Source organism: Grammomys surdaster, unplaced genomic scaffold (genome assembly GCF_004785775.1).
Source record: "Grammomys surdaster isolate TR1022 unplaced genomic scaffold, NIH_TR_1.0 1166, whole genome shotgun sequence".
Lineage (NCBI taxonomy): Eukaryota > Metazoa > Chordata > Mammalia > Rodentia > Muridae > Grammomys > Grammomys surdaster.
Genome location: NW_021605585.1, coordinates 1,874,872 through 1,895,596, shown reverse-complemented (window position 1 = coordinate 1,895,596; position 20,725 = coordinate 1,874,872). Strand labels below are relative to the sequence as shown.

Below are 20,725 nucleotides of genomic sequence, written 5' to 3'. Positions count from 1 at the left end.
GTTGTGAGATTTTAATTAAATTGTTCCAGTTACTGTTAGCATTTGGGTTGGCAACAGGCTGCCAAAGTATGACACTATGTTTCATATTTGGTGTAGAAAAGAATTGGGAAAGAGACTGAATACTTAGCACCCAAGAATTTAGATTTGTCAGTCTATGGAAGGTGCTAGGGATGCACCTTCTTACAGATGCCTCGTAGAATTAATCTACAAGCAGAGATGGTGGAGATTCCCTTTGAAGCCCATTTCGTGCTTGTCTTGGTCAACACAGCCTTTCCTTGGAACCAGGACTTTTCCTTTCTACAGTACCCATTTCCTAGACCTTACCTAGTTACAGAAGGCCTGTCACATGCTTAGCCTTCTGTCTGGTGCTTCTCCTGTCACCTGATCTTGAAGCTACCTTTGCAGGTTGTGATGTTATTCTCCTGTTTCTTAAGTGGAAACCAACACGAAGAGCACAGGAGTTCATTAAAGAGTGTGTACCTTTAAATCCTTGCCATTAAAGCCAGTGGGACCTCGATTTCACTTGAAGTGTGAACAGCAGACAGGAGACTGTGGCACTGAGAAAGTTTGAAGTCAGATATAAACCTGTAGACATGGTTGAAGGGAAATGCATCTACACAAAACTGACAGCTGAAAGAGGGGCCTGGTGGGAAGGCAAGGCTGAGTGACTAGTTCAGGTTTTCATTTTTCCTTTGTTTGTTGTCTTTCTTTACTCACACGGACTCAGCCCTGAGACATTGCAGGGGCACAGTAGGTCTTTGATTATCATTGACTCTGAATAGTCTGTGAGCAAGGAAACATTTGTCAGGAAGGACTGCACTTCAGGAGGCATGGGCCTCATTCAGACTAAAGGAAGGATTTGTAAGTTGAGATGAGAATAGTGAGACTTGCAGAGCTCATCCTCTAGGATGGTGAAGTCACCAGTCATGGCCGCCTGTCAATTTGTAATGCACCAGCGAGCCACATGCGCCAGTCATGATTGTTGGCAACATTGTAGAATCACACTCATTCCTGACTAAGGCAAGATCAGATCAGTGGTTTTCTGATTTGGTCTCAGACTCACTTTTTATCAATGGTAACCTTGGGCATAAAAATAGGAATTCCTGTTGGGAGTGTTAATGTAAACTATCTGAGCACTTCCTAAAATATACGTGATTCATACCATGTGTTTGTTCCCACATCAACACTGAGTCCCAAGATACAATTACCCATGCCCACTCTGCTTCGTCATGGGACTGTGTTTATCCTTTAGCTATCCATATCTGGGAGCAGGGCCAAGCACCCTGTAAGATCAATACATGTGCATGGTGTGATCACACATGACCCTTTGAATCTGACCTTGCTGTCTTCTCTCCCAAAGCAGTCTTGTTGCCTGGCAGTACATTGCAGTGTTCCCCCCCAGTATCCCCTGTTCTTCAGCTGAGCACCTTAAATATTGTTATTCATCCAAGGTTAAGACTTATGTCCGTTGTCCATGCAGCTCTGTCTGGTTTTTACTCTTTGTTTGTTCTCTCTATTTTTGATTTTTTTTCCCTCTCGTATCTTTTGTCTCATATGCTTTCCCATGTGTACTCTGTCATCTAATGAGATTTGTAGATAAAGCCACACTGGGAGGACTGACTCCCTTCTTTTCTCCATCCTCCTCTCTGTCTCTTATCCATCAGCTTCTCTTTCCTTTGCCATCTTATTCTCCTTCACCATCTTCTCCATCATGACGGTACATTCTGAATATTTAATAACACTTATAGAAAAGTAAGTGAAAACTGTCTTATATTAGGTATTGGTTGTTAGATTGCTATTAAAGCTAAGATTTCTTTTGAAATTAAAAGTCCCTCTCTGTCTCTTTCATATTCATTCTCTCTCTCTCACTCTCTCTCTCTCTCTGCCGGGCAGCGCGGGCGGAGCCAGCCCCCTCCCGCCCCCCCCCCCCACCCTCTCCCCCCCCCTCCTCCCCCCCCCCTCTCGTGTGTGCATGTGTGTGGTGGCCAGAGCTGAGTGACCCAAAGCGGCAATTAACTGACTGGATAATTACATAACTGACTGGCCAGTTATCTCCAGGAATTTGCTTGTATTTGCCTCCGCATACCTGGTACTCAGGTTTGATATAGTCACAGGGAATCTGAATTTATGTCTCTCTGCTTCTTGGAAGCAATGTCTAATCTTATATCAACTCAATATACAAGCTAGAATTATCTGAACGAAGGGAGACTTAATTGAGGAAATGCCTCTGTAGGACCCGGTATAAGGCATTTTTAAAATCAATTATTCATAGAGAAAGGCCTAGCCCTTTGTGAGTGTTTCCATCCCTGGGTAAGTAGCCATGGGTTCTATAATACAACAGGCCAAGCAACCCATGGCAAACAAGGCAGTAAGCAGCACCCCTCCACAACCTCTGCATCAGATCCTGCCCTGCTTGAGTTCCTCTCTTGAATTTCTTCAGTGATGAACAATACTGTGGAAGTGTAAGCCTAATAAACCCTTTCCTCCCCAAGTTTGTTTGGTCATAGTGTTTCATCGCAGTAACATTCACCCTGACTAAGACACGGGACAAGAATATTACCAATTTAGACATCTCCCAGATCAATGGAGCCCTTCTTTTTATGTGATTACATCTATGACCTTTTTCTTGATGATTTGAAAAGCTCGTTTGATCTCAGCTTGAGTGTAGAAAGGATCTTCCCTCTTTTCCAATCCATTTTGGTTTAAAATAAAGTATAAGGTTTTGCAGAGAGACTTTTGCAGCAGAACCTGCAGTTGTATTTCCTGCATGGATAACTGCAGTGCTCTCCTCTTGGTCTTTGGTATCCAGTTCTGTTTGGCATGGACAGTAAGCTCCTAAGGTTTCTAAGGCTGCTGGGATATGTGCTGAGATGTTGGTGAAGCTTTCCTAAGTGTAGCTACGTCTCTGTTGAGTGAGAGTGGCAGTGCAGAGTGCCCGTGGAGGCTGGCTGCTTTGGGCCACATTGCTGAGTAATGACTGCTGCATGCTCAAGGGATGTTTCTCAGAAGGGAAAAAGAAAGTTTGCTAAAGAGAAAATGGCACCTAGACCTGGGGTGTTTCTTGAGCAGTTAATCCATCTTTTATTGCTACCAGATGTGATTTCTCTAATATTTCAAAAATTTGACACAAAAACTTGTTCCATCGTAGGCCTTTGTGGTAAGATATGAGGCATGTCTTGCCTTGTTCTCACTTAACTGCTTGCTGGAGTCTAGTCTCGCCTTGTGGCTTCTGTTTCCTTTGAGCAGCAGGTGACTCTTAAAGAATGGGCTTCCTCTAGACAAATGCTGTTACTGATTCTACTTGAATATGTCAAGTTGTGTTGGTAATGCTGTAGTTCCAAGAATCAAAATAACACTTAATTTAAATGGAATCAGAATAATGTGGTCAGGAAAAGTGAGGATAGGTGAAAACAACAAAACCCACTACAAATTAACTTAGAACCCTTTATACCCCTGTATTGTCCCATAGGCTACAGTCATGTGCGTAGACAGAGCAGGAGTTTCTTCTTGCAAGAGAACAGAAAGAGCAAGTCCAGGCTCATGATGCAGGTGAGAGGGTTAGAAGGGACGGTGATTTTCTCAGGTTTCTCCTGTGCCTGACGGCAGAGCTAGGAATAGATGCTCAGACTAGCACTCCCCCATCCCATCTGTCTCTGTTGCACACGGAGAGTTCTGAGGGTAGTCAGATTGGTAGGAAGGGTCATATTTGGTGTAACATGTCTAAGTAGTAGCTCATTTGGTTATGAGCTTCACAGGACAGAGCCACTGCACTGTCTCCTTTTCTTTTTAAAGGGAGTATTAGATTCGAATAACTGTGATACGGGTCTCCATGCCTCATGATTTGCACATGGCTACATGACTTCATTAAGCTTTGCTGTTTGACTGAAAGAGTAAGATATTGGCAGATGCCCACAGTCTGAACCCGAAGCTTATGGACAACGATTCTAAGATGTAGAGTTCATACTGCACTGAGTCGTAGCTTGAAGATGGGTTCTTCATTCCTGCATTTTGCTTTTCCTATCCTTTCCAGGAGACTGGAAATGAGTGCCTTTTGTTTTCTTGAGTCCCTTTCTTCTCAATGTTTTCTCTTCTAGAAGAAGGAACAAGAATAATTTTCCTGTTTATTTTATGGACTTCTGAAATGATCCTTTGAAGCAAAGTATGTGCTTGGGCAGTGGAAATGTTTCAGTGTGCAGGGGACAGGGGGTACCTTTTAATCTTTTAGCTTTGTTAACAGGCTGATATCTCTTTATGAGAATTTTATTGTCTATGAAGGAATTTTTCAGAAAAACGATTTGACTGCCTTATAGGTCTAAAGTTTCATTAGCCATCATGCTCTTTTTCATGATGATCATGGTTACATAACATGGAATACTTGGCATGGGATGGAACAGTTTTTCTCGATTTCCCATTTTGCTGGGAGGGTGGGATGCTTTATCATGTACAGAACTCAAGCGAAATGATTTGAAAACCATCGTCTATCTTGTAAATATCCAAACACTAGAACATGTATGAATGTGACTTCAAATATATCGTACCCCAACTTATTGACATGTCTGTATCAGAATATACTTCAAAGTTACATCTACAATGGAGTTGTTGCAAGCCAAAGCATTGTTTGCTTAGTTGCCACTGTGCTCAGAGTATTAATTATGTAAATATTTATTGGCTATTATTTAGCAAGTATGAATTATTAATCTCTACAACTTTATGACATGAACAGGATCTAAGTTTAATATTTTAAACTTAAAAAGCTGACAAACATTAGATCTATGTATTAAATCTTCATAGTCTGAGTCTAGAATCTTAACCAGTGTTTGTTTTGTGTTTTAAAGTCTTTGAGGGGCAGTTTTTTTTTAATTAAAAAGAAATAGACCATATATTAATCATGTCTTCAGATTAATATACATCGTGATAATGTATGTATAATTATCATTATACATACGAATGATAATGTATGTATAATTAATGTATGGTAATGTATATTATATAAGTGGTCATTAAAGTAAATAAATATGCACTAAGTTTTGTTGATTACAAGGAATATGCCTTTTTATATTTCTTTTTGGATATGGCCAGGTTTTTTCCCACATAATACTAGAATTCTTGGAATAATGAATTTTAATAATTATAGTAGGAGAAGTAGTTCTATTCATGTTGACTAAAGAACATAAATTGACTTGAAAATAACAGCGACATACATAATCATGCTTTGCTTTTGTTATTAGTCTCCTAAATTCCCTGAGATGAAATTTTCTTCTATTCCTACATTGTCTCGGAAGGTATTCTTTTCCTAATATTGCAGTAGAGAAGCATAGTCCAGCTCATTGCATGTCAGAACCCATTTGGTATTCTATATGACTTGCCTAAGGAGTTTCTTGAAATAGTAAAGTATGATTTATATATTATCATATAGAACATTTAACCTTACTTTCTCTGAGAAGTTTCTGGTTTGTTTCATTTCTGCAGTTGAGAAGTTGCAGACACACCTGTGTTATTTAGGTTCCACTTCCGTGATGTGCCTAGGCATGTCATGACTAAGCATGACATGCATGCTTAATCAGATCCTGGGGGCTTCTAAATGTCAATGCCTTTTGTATTCTCGGTGTGATATTACATGTTGACTATGATTCTAGAAGACAAGGTTCCCAAAGTGACTTTGTAATATAATATTTTTAATTTTTGTAATTACAAAATAATTATAAAATAATTGCAGCATTTTCTCTTTTCCTTCCCTTTGTTCATACATTCTCCTTCTACTTTCTCTCAAATTCAAGGGCTCTTCTTTTTTAATTGTTGATATATGAATATACATGTGTGCATATATACATACACACACATACATACATACATAGTATATATGTATATATATGTATATATATTACACATACACACACACACACGTTTCTCTTTTTTTTCTCATTATCCTATGACCTCTAACAATGTGATTAATCACTCATGCAGTTGTTTCTCCTGCTCCCGCACTTTCACTGAAATGAATGCTTACAATTCTATGCTATGCAACACAAGACCAGTTCATTTCCAAAGATAAATATTGGATGGCCTGACTGATATGCAGTCAGTAAAGCCATAATTTGTTTAGGCAAGGCCTGTGAGTAGACACTAAATTTTATGAGTTAAAGGTCTTTAATGGGCAGACTATTGGCAAAGTTTCAAAGTGGCACCTCTCATATATTGACACTTAATATATGGGGATACTTGTACATAACTAGGATACTTTTACAGTAGTAGTAAAGGATGGTAGGACCTTCCTGAATTAATTCAACTATCAAAGTTGGAGTCACAAAGTACTATTTCTGAGTCAAGTCTCAAGCTTCATGGTGTGATATGCTTATAATGTCATGTGTCATGCTTGTAGTTTCTCTCCAGCATGTCTGATGTGAACCTAAGAATCAAGTAAATGCACGTCGTTCAGTTTTTATAAGATAACCTGGCCTGACAAAGCTAGCCAGTGCTGAATGGGAATTAACAGATTCCATAGTTCAGTGTGTGGCCTTTAATTCCATTTTGAGTGTAAATTAGCAATACTAGATGAAAGGATTCCTAGGGCTGACTGGTGCTGAAACATGAAATCAAATGTGAATATGCAGGGAGGTAGCCTGTAGTATGTGAGTATGCATGTTTGTAGTATGTGAATATGCAGGTGTGATATCTGTAGTATGTGATGAAGGTATGTATTATATAGCATGTAAATATGCAAGTATGAGGTCCGTAGTATGTGAATATACAGGTATGCAGTACTGCCAACATGCTCAGTTTCCCTGGTATGATAATAGTCCTCAGGAATCTGGCCATTTGAAGGTCATGCAGACTGCAATGGTGTCAGGTAGGGAGGCAACATCTTATTCATAGTTTATCTGCAGCAGTGAGTATAATTCCTAGAAATGGACTGCAAATGGGTTGAAATATTGAATTTGGAGGCTAGATCTATGTTTATTTCATAAAAAATATTTGAAATTCCTAATAACAATGATAAGTACAAGCAATGAGTAGATAAACATGACATTTCTACCTTCCTCAGTGCCAGTGCCCCATCTCCTTTGCTCTTAGTCAGTTAACAGCATTTGAGGTAAAGGACAGTCTACCTTGCTCAGTCTGTTGGTATAGTCTAGCTTTATCTCTCCCACATGCCATGTGTGTCTGTTGGGGACCAATCTTTCATAGTCTGCTTTCATGTTGCTTCCAGGGTGGCATCATCTCCCCGTAATTCTACCAGTGCCACCTCAAATGATATTTTTCCCCAAATGTCAAAATAAGCCTCAAATGTAGTTTGTTGGGTTTTAGTTATCTACATGCATTTCTGGGATAAATGGAAACAACTCGTGTGGCAATTACATCTTGTGGATAGTTCAGTCATGGGAATTCAGTATGTGGATACCCTCTTAGCCCTGGCTTTTGTCTTCTTGTCTAATTCTTGTAGTCTAGTCATTGCTGCAGTGAGTTCTGCACAGGTGTGAAACACTGGCACCCTTGGTGTCCTTTGCTCACTTCACTGTCTGTTCTGTACTGTCTGGACTATGTAACCATTTCCATCCCTTGAGTGAAGCATTGGGAATTTTTAAGTCCTAGAACAGTTGTAGACAAAAGCAGAAGCTTGAGAAATATAAGGGGTGTTCATCAAAACAGGTCCATGCAGTTCTAAGAAGCACGAGGAGGGGCCCACACTGGTGATGAGCTCAGGCTGACAATGTGGATTGTCTTTCATTCCTCCTGCACCCTCAACAGGAGCTTTGGGGATCAATTCCCCAATTAACTTGCATACAGGCCTTCTGGCACAGTATTGTTTCTCAGGGAAGCCAGACTTACACATGGGATCTTTCTGGTTATGACCAGAGAGGGTAGAAAACTGGTATTACAATGGCTACTTTATAGGAGTGCCTGCTATATCTAGAACCAACATTATGCAAAGCACCAGGGACTCCTCCTAGTTATTATTTGGCCTCTGGTAAGCTGTGTAACCATTTTCTGACATGCAGAACCATACTGAGAATGTTGGTAAGGATGTAGGATTCTTTCAGGTGCATTTAAAGCTGTTTTGTGAAGAGCAAGAGAAGACATAAATCTGAATCTTTGGAGAGTAGATGAGCGTATTAAGAAAAGAGTTTGTGTGGGAACTTGGGCAGAACTCTGGGGGTGGAGCCAAGATACAAAAGAGACACCTTGGCAGGAGAAAGTGTCTGTTCCTTTTTCACAATGAGGATCAAAATGCAGACACAAAGCTATTATATCAGGTCAGGTAGGGTAGCTGGGGGTTGTACCTACAGAAGCCGCTAGAGTGAGGCTAGGACTTGTTAGTCTGTTGCATCAACCTAACCTGACAAGGGGAAATGGAGATCAGTCCCAACTCTCCCATGAGCATAGGAGACTGGAGCCAGTGGAGGTCTACAAGCTTGGGCTGGTCACAGTTCATAATTAGTTATTTCACTGTATAGCTCAGGTTAATCCTGTGACTTGGGTCTTTGTGGTTAGAATCCTATGAGTCAGGCCATAGGCACTTATTATATTTTGTGCTACAGTAAAGTACAGAAGTTAAAGAACTGATTATATCCTGTCTTTTCGCTGGTACCCCAAGGGAACACTTAATGAGTGATGCTTACCTCAAGAAGAAGAATTAACAATAGTTATATTATGACTATTAATTTATAGTTACTGGTTGCTATAATTATTGCTATTTATGAAAATCATCATAATTATAGCACTTTACAATTTACCAAGTATGTTCCCATCCACTTTCTTTTCTGGGTTTTTAACTAATCTCTGGCTGAGTTAGGGTGGGTGATGGTCTCTTCTTTTTCCAGATGAAGAAACTCAGGGAAGCACTTAACCAGAATACAATCCAGTGTCCTCACCAACATATTGTATGTATGTGTATGCACTTATCAAATTTCTGCTTATGATAATTTTAGGGGCACACATAAAACAAATTCAGTTAGTTCTCAGTATTCATCCTTTGAAGTGGTGCACCCTACCTTCTCATCTGATGTCACTCTGGCTATGCAGAATGTTCTCCTACCTCTCACAAATAAAAGGGATCCTTGTCTTTTCAATTTGCGATTCCCATACTATTGCATTGCGGGTAAATAGCAGACGCTCTGAGAGGCACATTAGTATTTCTGTAACAAAAATATCATCAACCTTGATAATTTAGTCATGGGTAAAAGTATTTGCTGTACAAGTCTGATGATCTGTGTTATATCCCCAGAACGCACATTAAGGTGAAAGGAAGCAATCAACTCTACAAAGTTTTCTTCTGACCGCCAATCCAGGCTATGGCCTGTGTGTGGGGTGGGTATACACATGTGCCCACATTAGAGCACATGTGCGTGTGTACATGCATGAACACACACACACACACGCACGCGCACACACACACACACACACACCTCTAACTCTAATAGTAAATAAAATAGTATAAACTTAAAAAGTTGAGTAACATTGAAGCTCAGATTCTGACAAAACACAATATACCTATAAAGCACTATTTCTGAGTGTGGGCTGGGGCAGGAGCTCTAGGACAGTCTTTCAGCCTTTGAAATGTGTGCTAGCCAGTGTGATGTCCAAGAATATACACCCAGGTCCATTGTGTTCTCAACTATTTGATTGCATTTCTACATCATATATTAGAGGACTTACCTGTTCCTATTATATCTTATGCCCCTTACCCAAAAGCTGTTGATATAAGAATGGTTACAGAATGAAAATCATTTTAACACTGACAGTGTCATTGTTCATCAATAAATTAAAAAAAAAATGCCTATTGACCATTTCACAGTTCAGGCCCTGATCAAAACTTGGGGAAATCTACAAGGTACATCTTTTCTTTCATCAATCCTACATTATTGTAGGGATGAGAATGACCTTACCCAAATGGTTAAAAGGACAATGTTTAGATAGCAGCTGGTACAATTAGAAAAGCAAACAGTGGATTGAGGATATTGAAAGAATAGGTAGTATCAACAGTATATGCCAGGGGTCAAAATCATGAGACAAGTACTCTGGATAGCTTATTAACAGATATCCATATTTAAAGAAGACTCAGACACGAGGAAGAGACATGATAATCTGGGGTAGCATCTTAGAAACTGATCTCAAATTTTCAATATGTATGTAGTTGGCATTCCCAGTTTTACTGATGCAGACCATGGTGTATTGGGGCTCTCCATATGCTGACTGCATTGGGTTGATTGATACGTCAGAGTCCATTCATGTTGTGGTACCACATTTAAAGAGCATCTAAAACTGAGAGAAAGTGGTATGGTGGGCAAACACTCAAAAAAAAAAAAAAAAGGAACTAGTTCTGGTATAGCCTTTCTTCAGTGTCCCTGATCCCACTTACTCTATAGACAGAAATATTTGCTTCAGAGTTTGTAATTTTAATATCCCTCCCTTCTTCTAAATCCTAGGGCCACCTCCTTATCTATCTCCTTGCTTGAGCTGTAGGCAGACTGTTCTCTTGCTTTTTCAGCTCTGCCCATAGTTGTTGACAATGGCCAAAGAGTACTATGTTCTCCCTTCTCCTTCTATTGGCTCTGAGTGTGGGTAGCAGGGACCATTGGCGGACAAGTCCCGTTGCTCCCCAGCTCCCTTACACATACTCACTATGTGTGCTTCCTGTGCAGCCATAACCAGCGTCCTAACTCACCTCTTTCTGCCTCATGTGTTAGGAGCTGTGCTTAGGCGTCCATCACATGAGCATATATATCTACTGCCACTGACCAAAGACTAATCTCTTCTGCTTTGTGGTGTGAAGTGTTGAGTGTCCTATTGTGATATGGTTACCCTGCTTAACAATTGCTTCTCCACTAAAGTACCATCAATGATTTCTTAGTGCAGAGGGCCTCAGTTGTACTGATCCTAAAGTGCACGCATTGAGGCATTAATTTATTTTACTTAAAATTTCTTCAAAATGTCTTAAGTATATGGCTTTAGAGTAAAACATAGCAAGGTTTTTTTTGTTTTTTTCCTGTGGTCTTCTTTGTCAAAAGTGGTTATTTCTTTCTGCCCACCTTACTAAGATTTGATGAAACCTTACAAAAGAAAAAGAAAACAGAAAAGAAAAAAAAAGGAAACTTTAAAAAGGAGCAAATTTTTGCCAGTGAAATTTGAACTCATAATATTCTCTGTGGTGTCTTATTGAGTTTGAATATGTGTGTTTTCAGCAGGGAAATCCTGGAGGCAAGACCCTGGAGGAAAGGCGCTCCAGCCTGGATGCAGAGATTGATTCGTTGACCAGCATCTTGGCTGATTTGGAGTGCAGCTCACCCTACAAGCCTCGGGCCCCACAGGTAGGTGATGCTCCAGCCATGATATCTACTCTGTCTGGAAAATGAAATTCTTTTGAGAGCCTTTCATTCTTGTTTACATCCCCTTAAAGCTAGTGGCCCCACCTCCTGATCTAACAGGACCCCACTGTGTACCCAATCTCCTAGGTGGTAGCAGATATACACTGTCATGCTAAGAACATGACTATCAGCTCATACTAGTTAACTAGCAGTAACTTTGTAAACTTGCATTATCAACATCTTGCTTCAAAATGGCACTGGGGTACTTCTCTGGGAGGTTCTATAAAGGGAAGCTAATTTCATTGCTGTGCCCTTTTCTGAACCCTCTCTTTGTAGATATCTCATTACACACTGTTGAAGTCTCTAAATATATGACTTACCACGCATCTCTATAAAGTTATGCTGCATGTTGAAGAATCTTTTGTTTTGTCGTTGCTGTTAGAAGTAATGATAAACACTACCAAGGTCATGATGCTGCCAACAGTGAGATTTCCACACTCAACAGAAAGACTGACATCTTCACATCTCGGTCCTCCCTCTCTGCCTCTGAACCTCTTTTTGAGAGTAGGTCGTGGCTGGCCTAGAACTCACTACTGTATACGCAAGCCTGACTTTGAAGTCATAGAGCTTCCTCTCATGTGCTGGGATTAAAGACATTTGCCACCACACTTAGCCTTTTGGATTTGGGAGTGAATTAAACTGGCATCAGAAGTCTTGGTATGACATTTTCTTCCAGATTCACAAGAATTAAGTAAAATCAGTTATTGTGTTTCTATCGCAAGTGATGCACTGTTCTTTTTCCTTACTTTAGAACTTGGATATATTTCTGCATTTTCATTTATCATCTGTGTTTTTGAAGTTGCCATTCCGTCACTAGAGAGTACCTCCCTAACTGGCTAACAATTGGAAGGGTCAAATGTGCTGCAAGGCCAGTTCACAGGATTCTAGATGCTAAAGTTAGGCAGGTCCTTTTGCCACTGAGTGGTTTGACCCTGATAATGCTTTTGGTTTTCTAATTGACAGCACATAACCTCTGTGTGGCTTACTCTTACTGGTGAACAGGGGTCATTGTATTATCAATGTTCCCTAACAAATTGCAGAGCAGTCCTGCTTCTGTGCTGTCAATCATTCATCACCTATCTTCATCCAAGATTGAAGTGCCTTTTTTAGACATATTCTATCCCCTTCCAAGCACATGTAATGAGACTGGCAGTTGGGCGTGGGGGCAAAAGGCAAAATAGACAAAAGACAAAGCCTTGTGTATCTGTGTTGGCTCCATCTGTCCCAGCAGTGAACGTGGATTCCATTTCTTATTCATTGGCTTTGCTTTGCCTGTAGAGCAGGCATGGTGCTTTTGTGGTGAACTGCGCAGAAAAGGAAAGGCATTGTTGGGAAGAGAGTCATGGACCTCTGTAGTAGTTTTCTAGTAGTGTCTGTCACTGTATGAGACAAACTGAGACTGCTATGACAAGCACACAGGAAGAGAATGGTAGGGTTTTAACAAGGTGGCAGAACATATGCAGTCTTACTCAAAGGCTTGTTAATTAAGCCAGAGGCTGAGTGCTATTGTGTCATTGAAGACATAGAGATGGCATCCTCAGACCCAGGCCAGGAATGGGACCACATCTGAGGCTATGGGAAGCCATGGATGAGTTTTGATGCTAAACTGAGATTTTAGCTTGTCAGTCACAGATAGAGAATAGAAAGTTGTTGAAGAATATCGAGCAGGGCAGCAGTAAAATTCATTCTGAACAGAAATGGAGGAAACAAGACCAACTCTGAAAAGATGCAGGGATGGGCTGAACCACCTACTAGAAATGATGCTTATGCTATCATCTGATATTGAACAATTTTATAATTCCAACAAGTCAAGTAAGTGCCACATACCTAGTTTCTCAGGATAGCAAGTCTACTTCCTGACACTAGACTCAGTTACATTCTGAAGAATGTTTCTATGTGCTCATTAGAAGCTGGGTTTTTTTTAGCCTTTGTTTTTCACTCCTGAGGGCTTCTTTTTTCCCTATTGTTCTTTTATTGAATTTTTTCCTTTAATATTTTGATTACAGTTTATCGTCTTCTAACTCCTCTGAGACTCTCACCAGTTTGCCTCCCACCCAAATCTCCCCTCTCTGTGTCCCTTACTCTCTCCCTTCTTCCCTCCCTCTCTCCAGTCATCCCTCCCTCCATCTGTGTCTCTCCCTCTCCCCTTTACCCTTCCTCCTCCCCCTTGGCCACCTCATTAAACAATCAGGCATCTAAAGAACAATATTAAAAGAGATATGAGAAAACAAAAACAAATAAACCACAATAGGATAAAATAAACAGAAGAAAAAGCAAGAGAAACACATAAAGATACAAAGACACACACATACACAAACACACACACACACAGGAATCCCATAAAATGCAACACCAGAAGTCATAATATATATGCAAAGATTGTGTAAGGAAAAGAAAGAAGGAAGGAAGGGAGGGAGGAAGGGAGGAAGGAAGGAAAAGAAAAGTCAAGCCCTAGCAAAATATTATGAGACAAAGGACCTCTAAAGATGCATTGTGTGGAAAAGACTGGGCTGGGAGATTTCTCCTTTATGTGAGCTTTCTTCTCTAGGACCATGTCAACACATGCTGCCTATGAAATAGTGCACTTTGATTGGCTTATTCATCACTGGTCTTAACTGTTTCAACATTCTTACTGTTGGTGCACACTCATAGTCACTGACAGTGTGGACAACAATTTCCTGCTTGTGAAGCATATGGCTAGGGTATAGACATCTTACCTCTGAGATACAGAGAATATACCTCACTTGTTTACATGAACAGAGCAACCAAAACTTAGCCAGTAAATGGCAGATGGTTTTGGCTACTATATGAATACAGCTGTACCCAAAGCTTAGATTTCTGTTTCATTGTGTGTTCTAAAACCAGATTAAAGACTTTGGTATTTATTAATTTTAATTGTTTTACTATTGGAAAAAACAAGAAGATATAAGTGACATTGTTTCTTAAGAATCACTTTCCCATTAAAAAGCAAAACATTCATGAGGTTAAAGTAATTAGGATGACCTCTACGTTAAATAGTTTCATAATTACATTGGAGTCTACTTTCTGTGTGCCTGTTCCCTTCTCAAATCAAAGCATGGTCTAGTCTATCCTTTTCAATTATTCTAATTTAGGAAAGCAAGAGTTAATTAGGTGCTCCTGCTCATCCTTCTGTATTTTCTTCAATCCATGCAACTGAAGTCAACATGTAAGTATTTATTGGATAATATAATTATATACTGTGAGAACAATAATCACACACTTAAATATTAAAATATGTGCCAAGAGCAGATGATGTCTGGTATAGACCACATTGTGCTGTAGTTAAAAGGAACCTCAAATATCCTCAAAGAATAGACTTTCATATCTAACTTTGATGCTTTCTAGTTTTGAGGCAAAACAGATTTTAAATTTAATACTTGATGAGTCACCTGACCACCTCAAGTAGGCTACAAGGTTTGTCGTCTGTCACTTCTCAAGTCGTGGTGATTTTCCAGTCTGTCTCTGAATCACCTTTGTATGGCCACCATGACTTATGATCTGCAGAAAATGATACATCATGTGTAATGCTTGTTCAGGAAGAGGTCCCTGGGGGCACATTCACATAACAGGTTTTCCAGTGCCCCTGCTCTTGACAAATTTTACCAAAGCCTTTCCCCTTTTTTCATAGAAGTATCCCCCATCATCAAGTTGCCCAGTGTTAGTTCTAATTACTTTTTTGTTCTTGTGTCCGTTTGGACGATGTTACTTTAACTTTGTATGTTGGAAATATAAAGGCATGTGTCACTATGTCCTGACTCGAGGGAATTTCTAAACTCTTATGACAGAGAAGTGATCTACAGTGACACAAAGAAGTATCTCACCATGCTTTTTACTTTGCCATGTGCCTCATTATGTACCGAAACTATTTAGAGACCAGAGACCTTCTGTAAAAACAAAAACAAAAAACAAACAAACAAAGAAACCAGGATGTTAACATAGGGCCTTTCAGAGTTAGTGAGGATCCTGCCATAGAGGCCTTGGCTGCATCTGTTCTCAAAGGACACTGGATTTCAGAAATTATAACAGCAGTGAAAGTCCCTCTTGTTTGAAGCATACACTGATTCTAATAGTAATATAATCTATGTGGAGTTTCAAGGAGAATGACAGGTTTAAAAAAGTCAAATGAGCTTAGGTCCTAGTAGCACTCTTACTGCTGAAAGCTCTCTCGGAGAGCAAGGAGAGCAACAGTATTTCTGGCTATGGTGGCTTTAGATGGAATACTTTTAGTAAAGCTTACATAGTGTGTGTGTGTGTGTGTGTGTGTGTGTGTGTGTGTGTGTGTGTGTGTTTGAGTGTGTGTGTATGTACGTACATGTGTGTGTGCATATAGATGATTTATATTATATGTCTGATATATCAACTATAAAATACTCTTAGCAAACTTGACATGATATAGATAATACATTTGTATTATATGAACAATAACGATCTATATAAAAATACTTGTCAACATTTCCAAGAATAATATAGTATATATACATGATATGCAACATATAAACTATTCATATATAAAAAACACCTTTTAAAATTTTACATGTTAGATAAACATACACAAGGATACACACACACACAGCAACACACACTCACACAAAACACTACAAGAAAGCAAATAACTGGACAATTTAGTGTTAAGAATTAAAACTTCCAAAATTTTTATACTGAATACTAGAGAAATATTTTAGAAGAATAGACATGAGAAATGGAAAGGAACTCTAGGCAAAATGGTAGGCCCAAGATGATCACAGAATATCAGAGCTTATGTGGCTGGCTCATAGATCCTGTAGCCAAATTTGTAATGTATAGATAAATATTTGTTCACATAGGAATGAGTTTGGCTCCAGAAGGCTTACTTTGTAGCGAACTGAATAACCACTTTCATTTTTTCTGATCCGTAAAAGAACACTTCTCTGTGACAGCAGGCAGCAAGCATAGTTCTGAGAAATATCTTCACTTTATCCTCAACATACTATTTTTATGGCACTTTCCTTTCATTGTCTTGTTGATTTATCAATGGATTAGACATTCCTTAACAAAGTACAAAGGTAATCAGAAATCATAAGTTAATATGCTATCCTTCCATATTCCAGTTGTCACCTCAGTTTCAGCTTAGACTCTTAGTTGGAGCCACTCTGAATTCATGTTGATGTGTGTTTTCTATAAAATGAGGGTCAAATGTCACTTTAGGATTATCTTTTTCCTTCTCCAAAGAATTCATGCTAAAACGCACCTCCTGATTCTCATTCTTAGACTGTCTTTTCTTCCCACATGTTATTAGTTAGGGTTGGAGATGGCGTTTAGGTTACATTTTTGTTGGATTATATTAATGTTCTACTGAAACTAAACATTTAACAACTTTTTTCAATCATAACACATTTGAAAAGATGTAAAGTAATTTCACTATTGTCATGTAGACTAGTGTAACATTGCAAAATTACAAACTGAGTTATTTGTGTTTGAGAATGAGGAAAGAAATGAGAGAGAAAGAAAGAAAGGAAGAGAGTTGGTAGAGTAAGCATGCACCCTAAGATGCTGTCTGATAGTTCTCCTGCTACCCTGATAAACATGGTAGGAGAGAGGAATGGATTTATTTTAATACTCCTTTCTCCTTGACTCTGATCCTGATATACAGCTCCTAACTCTGGAGTTCTTGTCATCCATGGCAGGACTGTTTCTCATTATGAGGCGACACTTGGTGAGATCTTCAGTGAGAGTCACTAAAAAGACAGAGCTGTGATTTAAAGGCTGGAGTTTTCAGCTCTCCTTTTCATCCTCTGAGGTAGGGAGAAGACCTGAGGTTGACTAGATCACGCTTCTAATGGAGGCTACTGAAATCCCAAAGTTGGAGTTGAGAGAATTTCTTAGTTGTTGAAGTTACTAGATGATGTCTGCCCTTAGTTGTCCAAGAAGCTGTCTAAGTTTCTGAACTTAGGGCCTACTAGACCTAGCTCAGAACACCTCTTGCATGTACCTTTTCATTTGTCTTCTTTACTGTGGCCTCTGTACTTCATTGACCAGTGCATGGAGATGTTCCTGGAGCCACTCTAGCAAATGATGCACTTTATTCATATGCTGGTACCACTGAGTTGGAGCTAAGTCACACAGAAATACAAACAACCCAGTGCTCAGTACGTACAATTGACTTGAATATGCACAGCCTGTGGAACATAGGGTCAGGAGTGATTGAAGATCCATGGCATCAGAATTGAATTGAATTCTTAGTTATTCATCTGATGTTAGATGGAGGGAAATGCATATCAAAGTGAAGATTTTGTGAGGCATACATTCAGAGAACACAAGTATATTTTCTCTGGACAAGTAACAGGAAAGAGTTGGAGAGCTTTTAGATGCCAAGGTTATAATGGATCTACCATTGGCTGCTTTGTCTCCAAGTCTGTAAAGCAAGAACACCACCCTTTCACTGTCATGGATTACACACCCTGAGAAAACTTGCTTGACACAAATTGTTCTCCCGCACCAATCTAGGGTTGCTTTCATTGCTGTATTTAAAGGTTATTAGCATATATCTGAGGTTTGCTTTCAAACGTGGGCTTTTAAAGGTTGTACGCACTCTTTATGAAGACTGCTTGTCATGGAAAATATCAACTCATGCTTTTAAGGACAGAAAGTTGGTAAAACTTCTCTTTGGCTGACTGTCGTCTGCTTTCACTGCGACCTCAGCCCTTGCACACCGGGTGCATTTCACAGAGCGGCAGCCTTTGAGGCAAGTTAAGAGACCGTTTCAGGGGTGTACTAAAGGACGTTTATAAGGAATTCATATGGCCTGAGGTATTAGGTACAGTAATCAGGGTGGAGCCTTATGAATCCATGGATAGTCTCTTCTAGCTGGCAAAAGCAAGCTGCAGCAGAGATTTATTAGTTATTAAAAGCTTAATATTTTATATTATTTACTTCAACCTAAACATGCTGACTGCTGGGAGGTGAAAGCTGCAGCATGCTTATACTGTATGAGGGGCGTGCAGTCCTTGAAGACAAAGGGCTTTACTTTGCGGAAGGGAGGATTGGTGCCTTCTTGAGAATTGTCATCTGAACATGGCATCTTGTGTTGAAGCAGGGATGGGGATAGTGCCGTTTCCATATTTCTTGCATCTCTTGTGAACTGTAGAGGAGTAGACCTTGATTTGTTGAGAGTGGATTTGTCTGTATATTGACACAGTCTATACTCTAGCTACCTTTGTGAATGTGGTAAAAGATGAAATTCTTTGGAAATGTCATGTGGAAGATATTAGCTGAAATACAATAAAATAAGATGTGAAAAATAGCCCTGTAGAAAAAAAACAGATGTGCATTTTGCAATGCCCAGGTTTATAGAGGATCTGGGTTATTTTGAGCTAGTCTGTACCTGCCAGAAGACCTAGTTAAATAGCAATGGAGTGGGGGTGGACAAGCAGTTAGCTGACTCAGTTGCATGCTATGGGTTTATTGATGGGCATTTAATTTCTAGATTGCTTATAATTGCACCTCTATGACGTTTATATCTTTTCTTTCTTTTAAGAAAAAGATGATTTTTATGTTTGTGTCATATGTGATCAACATAGTCAAACTTAGTATCTAATGTAATTATCTAATGTAACATTGAGAATAAAAAGTTACCACTGACCAATCTACCTTGTGTTGTCCTCCTACAGACTTGAACATCAATTTAAAGTATTCATTGTGACTACATCCTCGGATAGTGATGTGGTTGGGGGAGCAGACAGCTATGACAAGAGTCACAGAGCACCCACTCAACTGATGTCCAGGAGGTGGTGTTCTTGCTGCAGAACCTTAGCTGCGGTCTCAGGCCTTTTCCTGTGATTTGCTTGTTAGACCTTGATGAGTCCTTGGCCCAGAACAAATATTCTGTTACCACAAATCACTCAATCCAGTCATAAGTTTAAAAGGAAATACACAAAGCTACCACTTTCCTGAGTGTTCCTATTTTGTCATCTTAGTGGAAATAATTAGTCCTATGTCCATGCAGAAGCACACATCACATTTGCAAAATTAAAGAGTGCTCTTGTCAGGACTGCTTTCTCTACTTCTTCCTTCCTCTCCCACTGTTTAAATGCCTATTTTGGTAATACTCTTGCTCAGAATCATCGGTCCTTTTCTTTTCCTTTTTTAAAACAGCAAATAAGCAATTCAAAGCAAATCCAATTGTGCCTCTTCATTTAAGATTATTAGATACAACCACAGAAAACAAGTAACGTGTGTGTGTGTGTGTGTGTGTGTGTGTGTGTGTGTGTGTTTTAAGAGAAAAGGCTATGTATCTAATTGTCTAGGGTCACTGTTGTATCTAACCTTACATATCATTATTGGACATGGTAAATAACTCGCTGGCTCTCCAAATAACATACCACATTAGTGTTTAACTTCTAAAGTTGTTTTCACGATATAGGACATTTACTAGGAAAACCAAACATTCACTTCAGTTGATACAGTAATTTATAATATGAAATTTAAGTTAGCTGTGTTTTGTCACATACCCATTTCCTCACATAACTAATGAGCTGATTTTGCATTGGAATAAAAGAGCAAATTGGACACACAGTCCTGTTGCTGTAGTATGCATTATCCTTTCAGTTACTGCTTTTATATGTTAATGGAGGAGAAGCTTTCCTAGTATTTGTGAAAGCCATGTTGCCCTGTTTAGTACCAGAGAAGGAAAGTGGCTGTGCTTTAGTATATTGAATCACAAAGAGCTCTAATGAAAAAAAAAATCCCCATACATCTTACCTCATAGGATATGTATGACTGTCGATGTAAATGATAAAGCTCCTTTAAGTTTGAATTACCAAAAAAAAAAAAAAGATTGTGATAAATTCCAGAAGATCTTGAGGCAAGATCAAAATTATCATTTGTCTTAACACAAAAGAAACATTCAAATGCACATTTGTTCAATAAGCCAAGCAAGGTTGGCATCAACCAGCTAGCTATCTCTCCATTGAAATATGCTAGAAACCCTTCCTTGGGCTGAGGTGGTCTTAGTGCCTCAGAGTTCCATCTGTTTCTTACTTTTCTGTAATAAACATGTAATTGCACTGTAAAAATATATCCAGCTGAATGGTGGTTCTATAAGGACAACTGAATGACAACCACTGATTGATATGAACTTCCTAGTTTTCCTTACCATTAACTTCTGCCATTTGAAGGCTGTGGCTGTGTTGAGAAAATGATCTTACTATGGATTCTAATTCAGTATTATGTCTATTATTATTGGACTGAAGAAGAAATAATATAGAGCTGTGTGTGTCTGTTTCTGTGTGTGTCTGTGCGTGTGTGTATGTGTGAGAAAGAGAGAGAGAGAGAGAGAGAGAGAGAGAGAGAGAGAGAGAGAGAGA

General features: G+C 39.3%; 1 protein-coding gene across 1 annotated transcript in view; it reads left to right on the top strand.

Annotated features, from left to right (window-relative positions):
• The window catches only part of Lpp (LIM domain containing preferred translocation partner in lipoma), a 424,227-nt gene that overhangs the window by 115,193 nt on the left and 288,309 nt on the right, over window positions 1–20,725 (top strand). Inside the window, exon 4 of the mRNA XM_028783897.1 lies at window positions 11,184–11,306. Coding sequence (XP_028639730.1) covers window positions 11,184–11,306 — 123 coding nt within the window. The remainder of the gene's footprint in view (window positions 1–11,183; window positions 11,307–20,725) is intronic.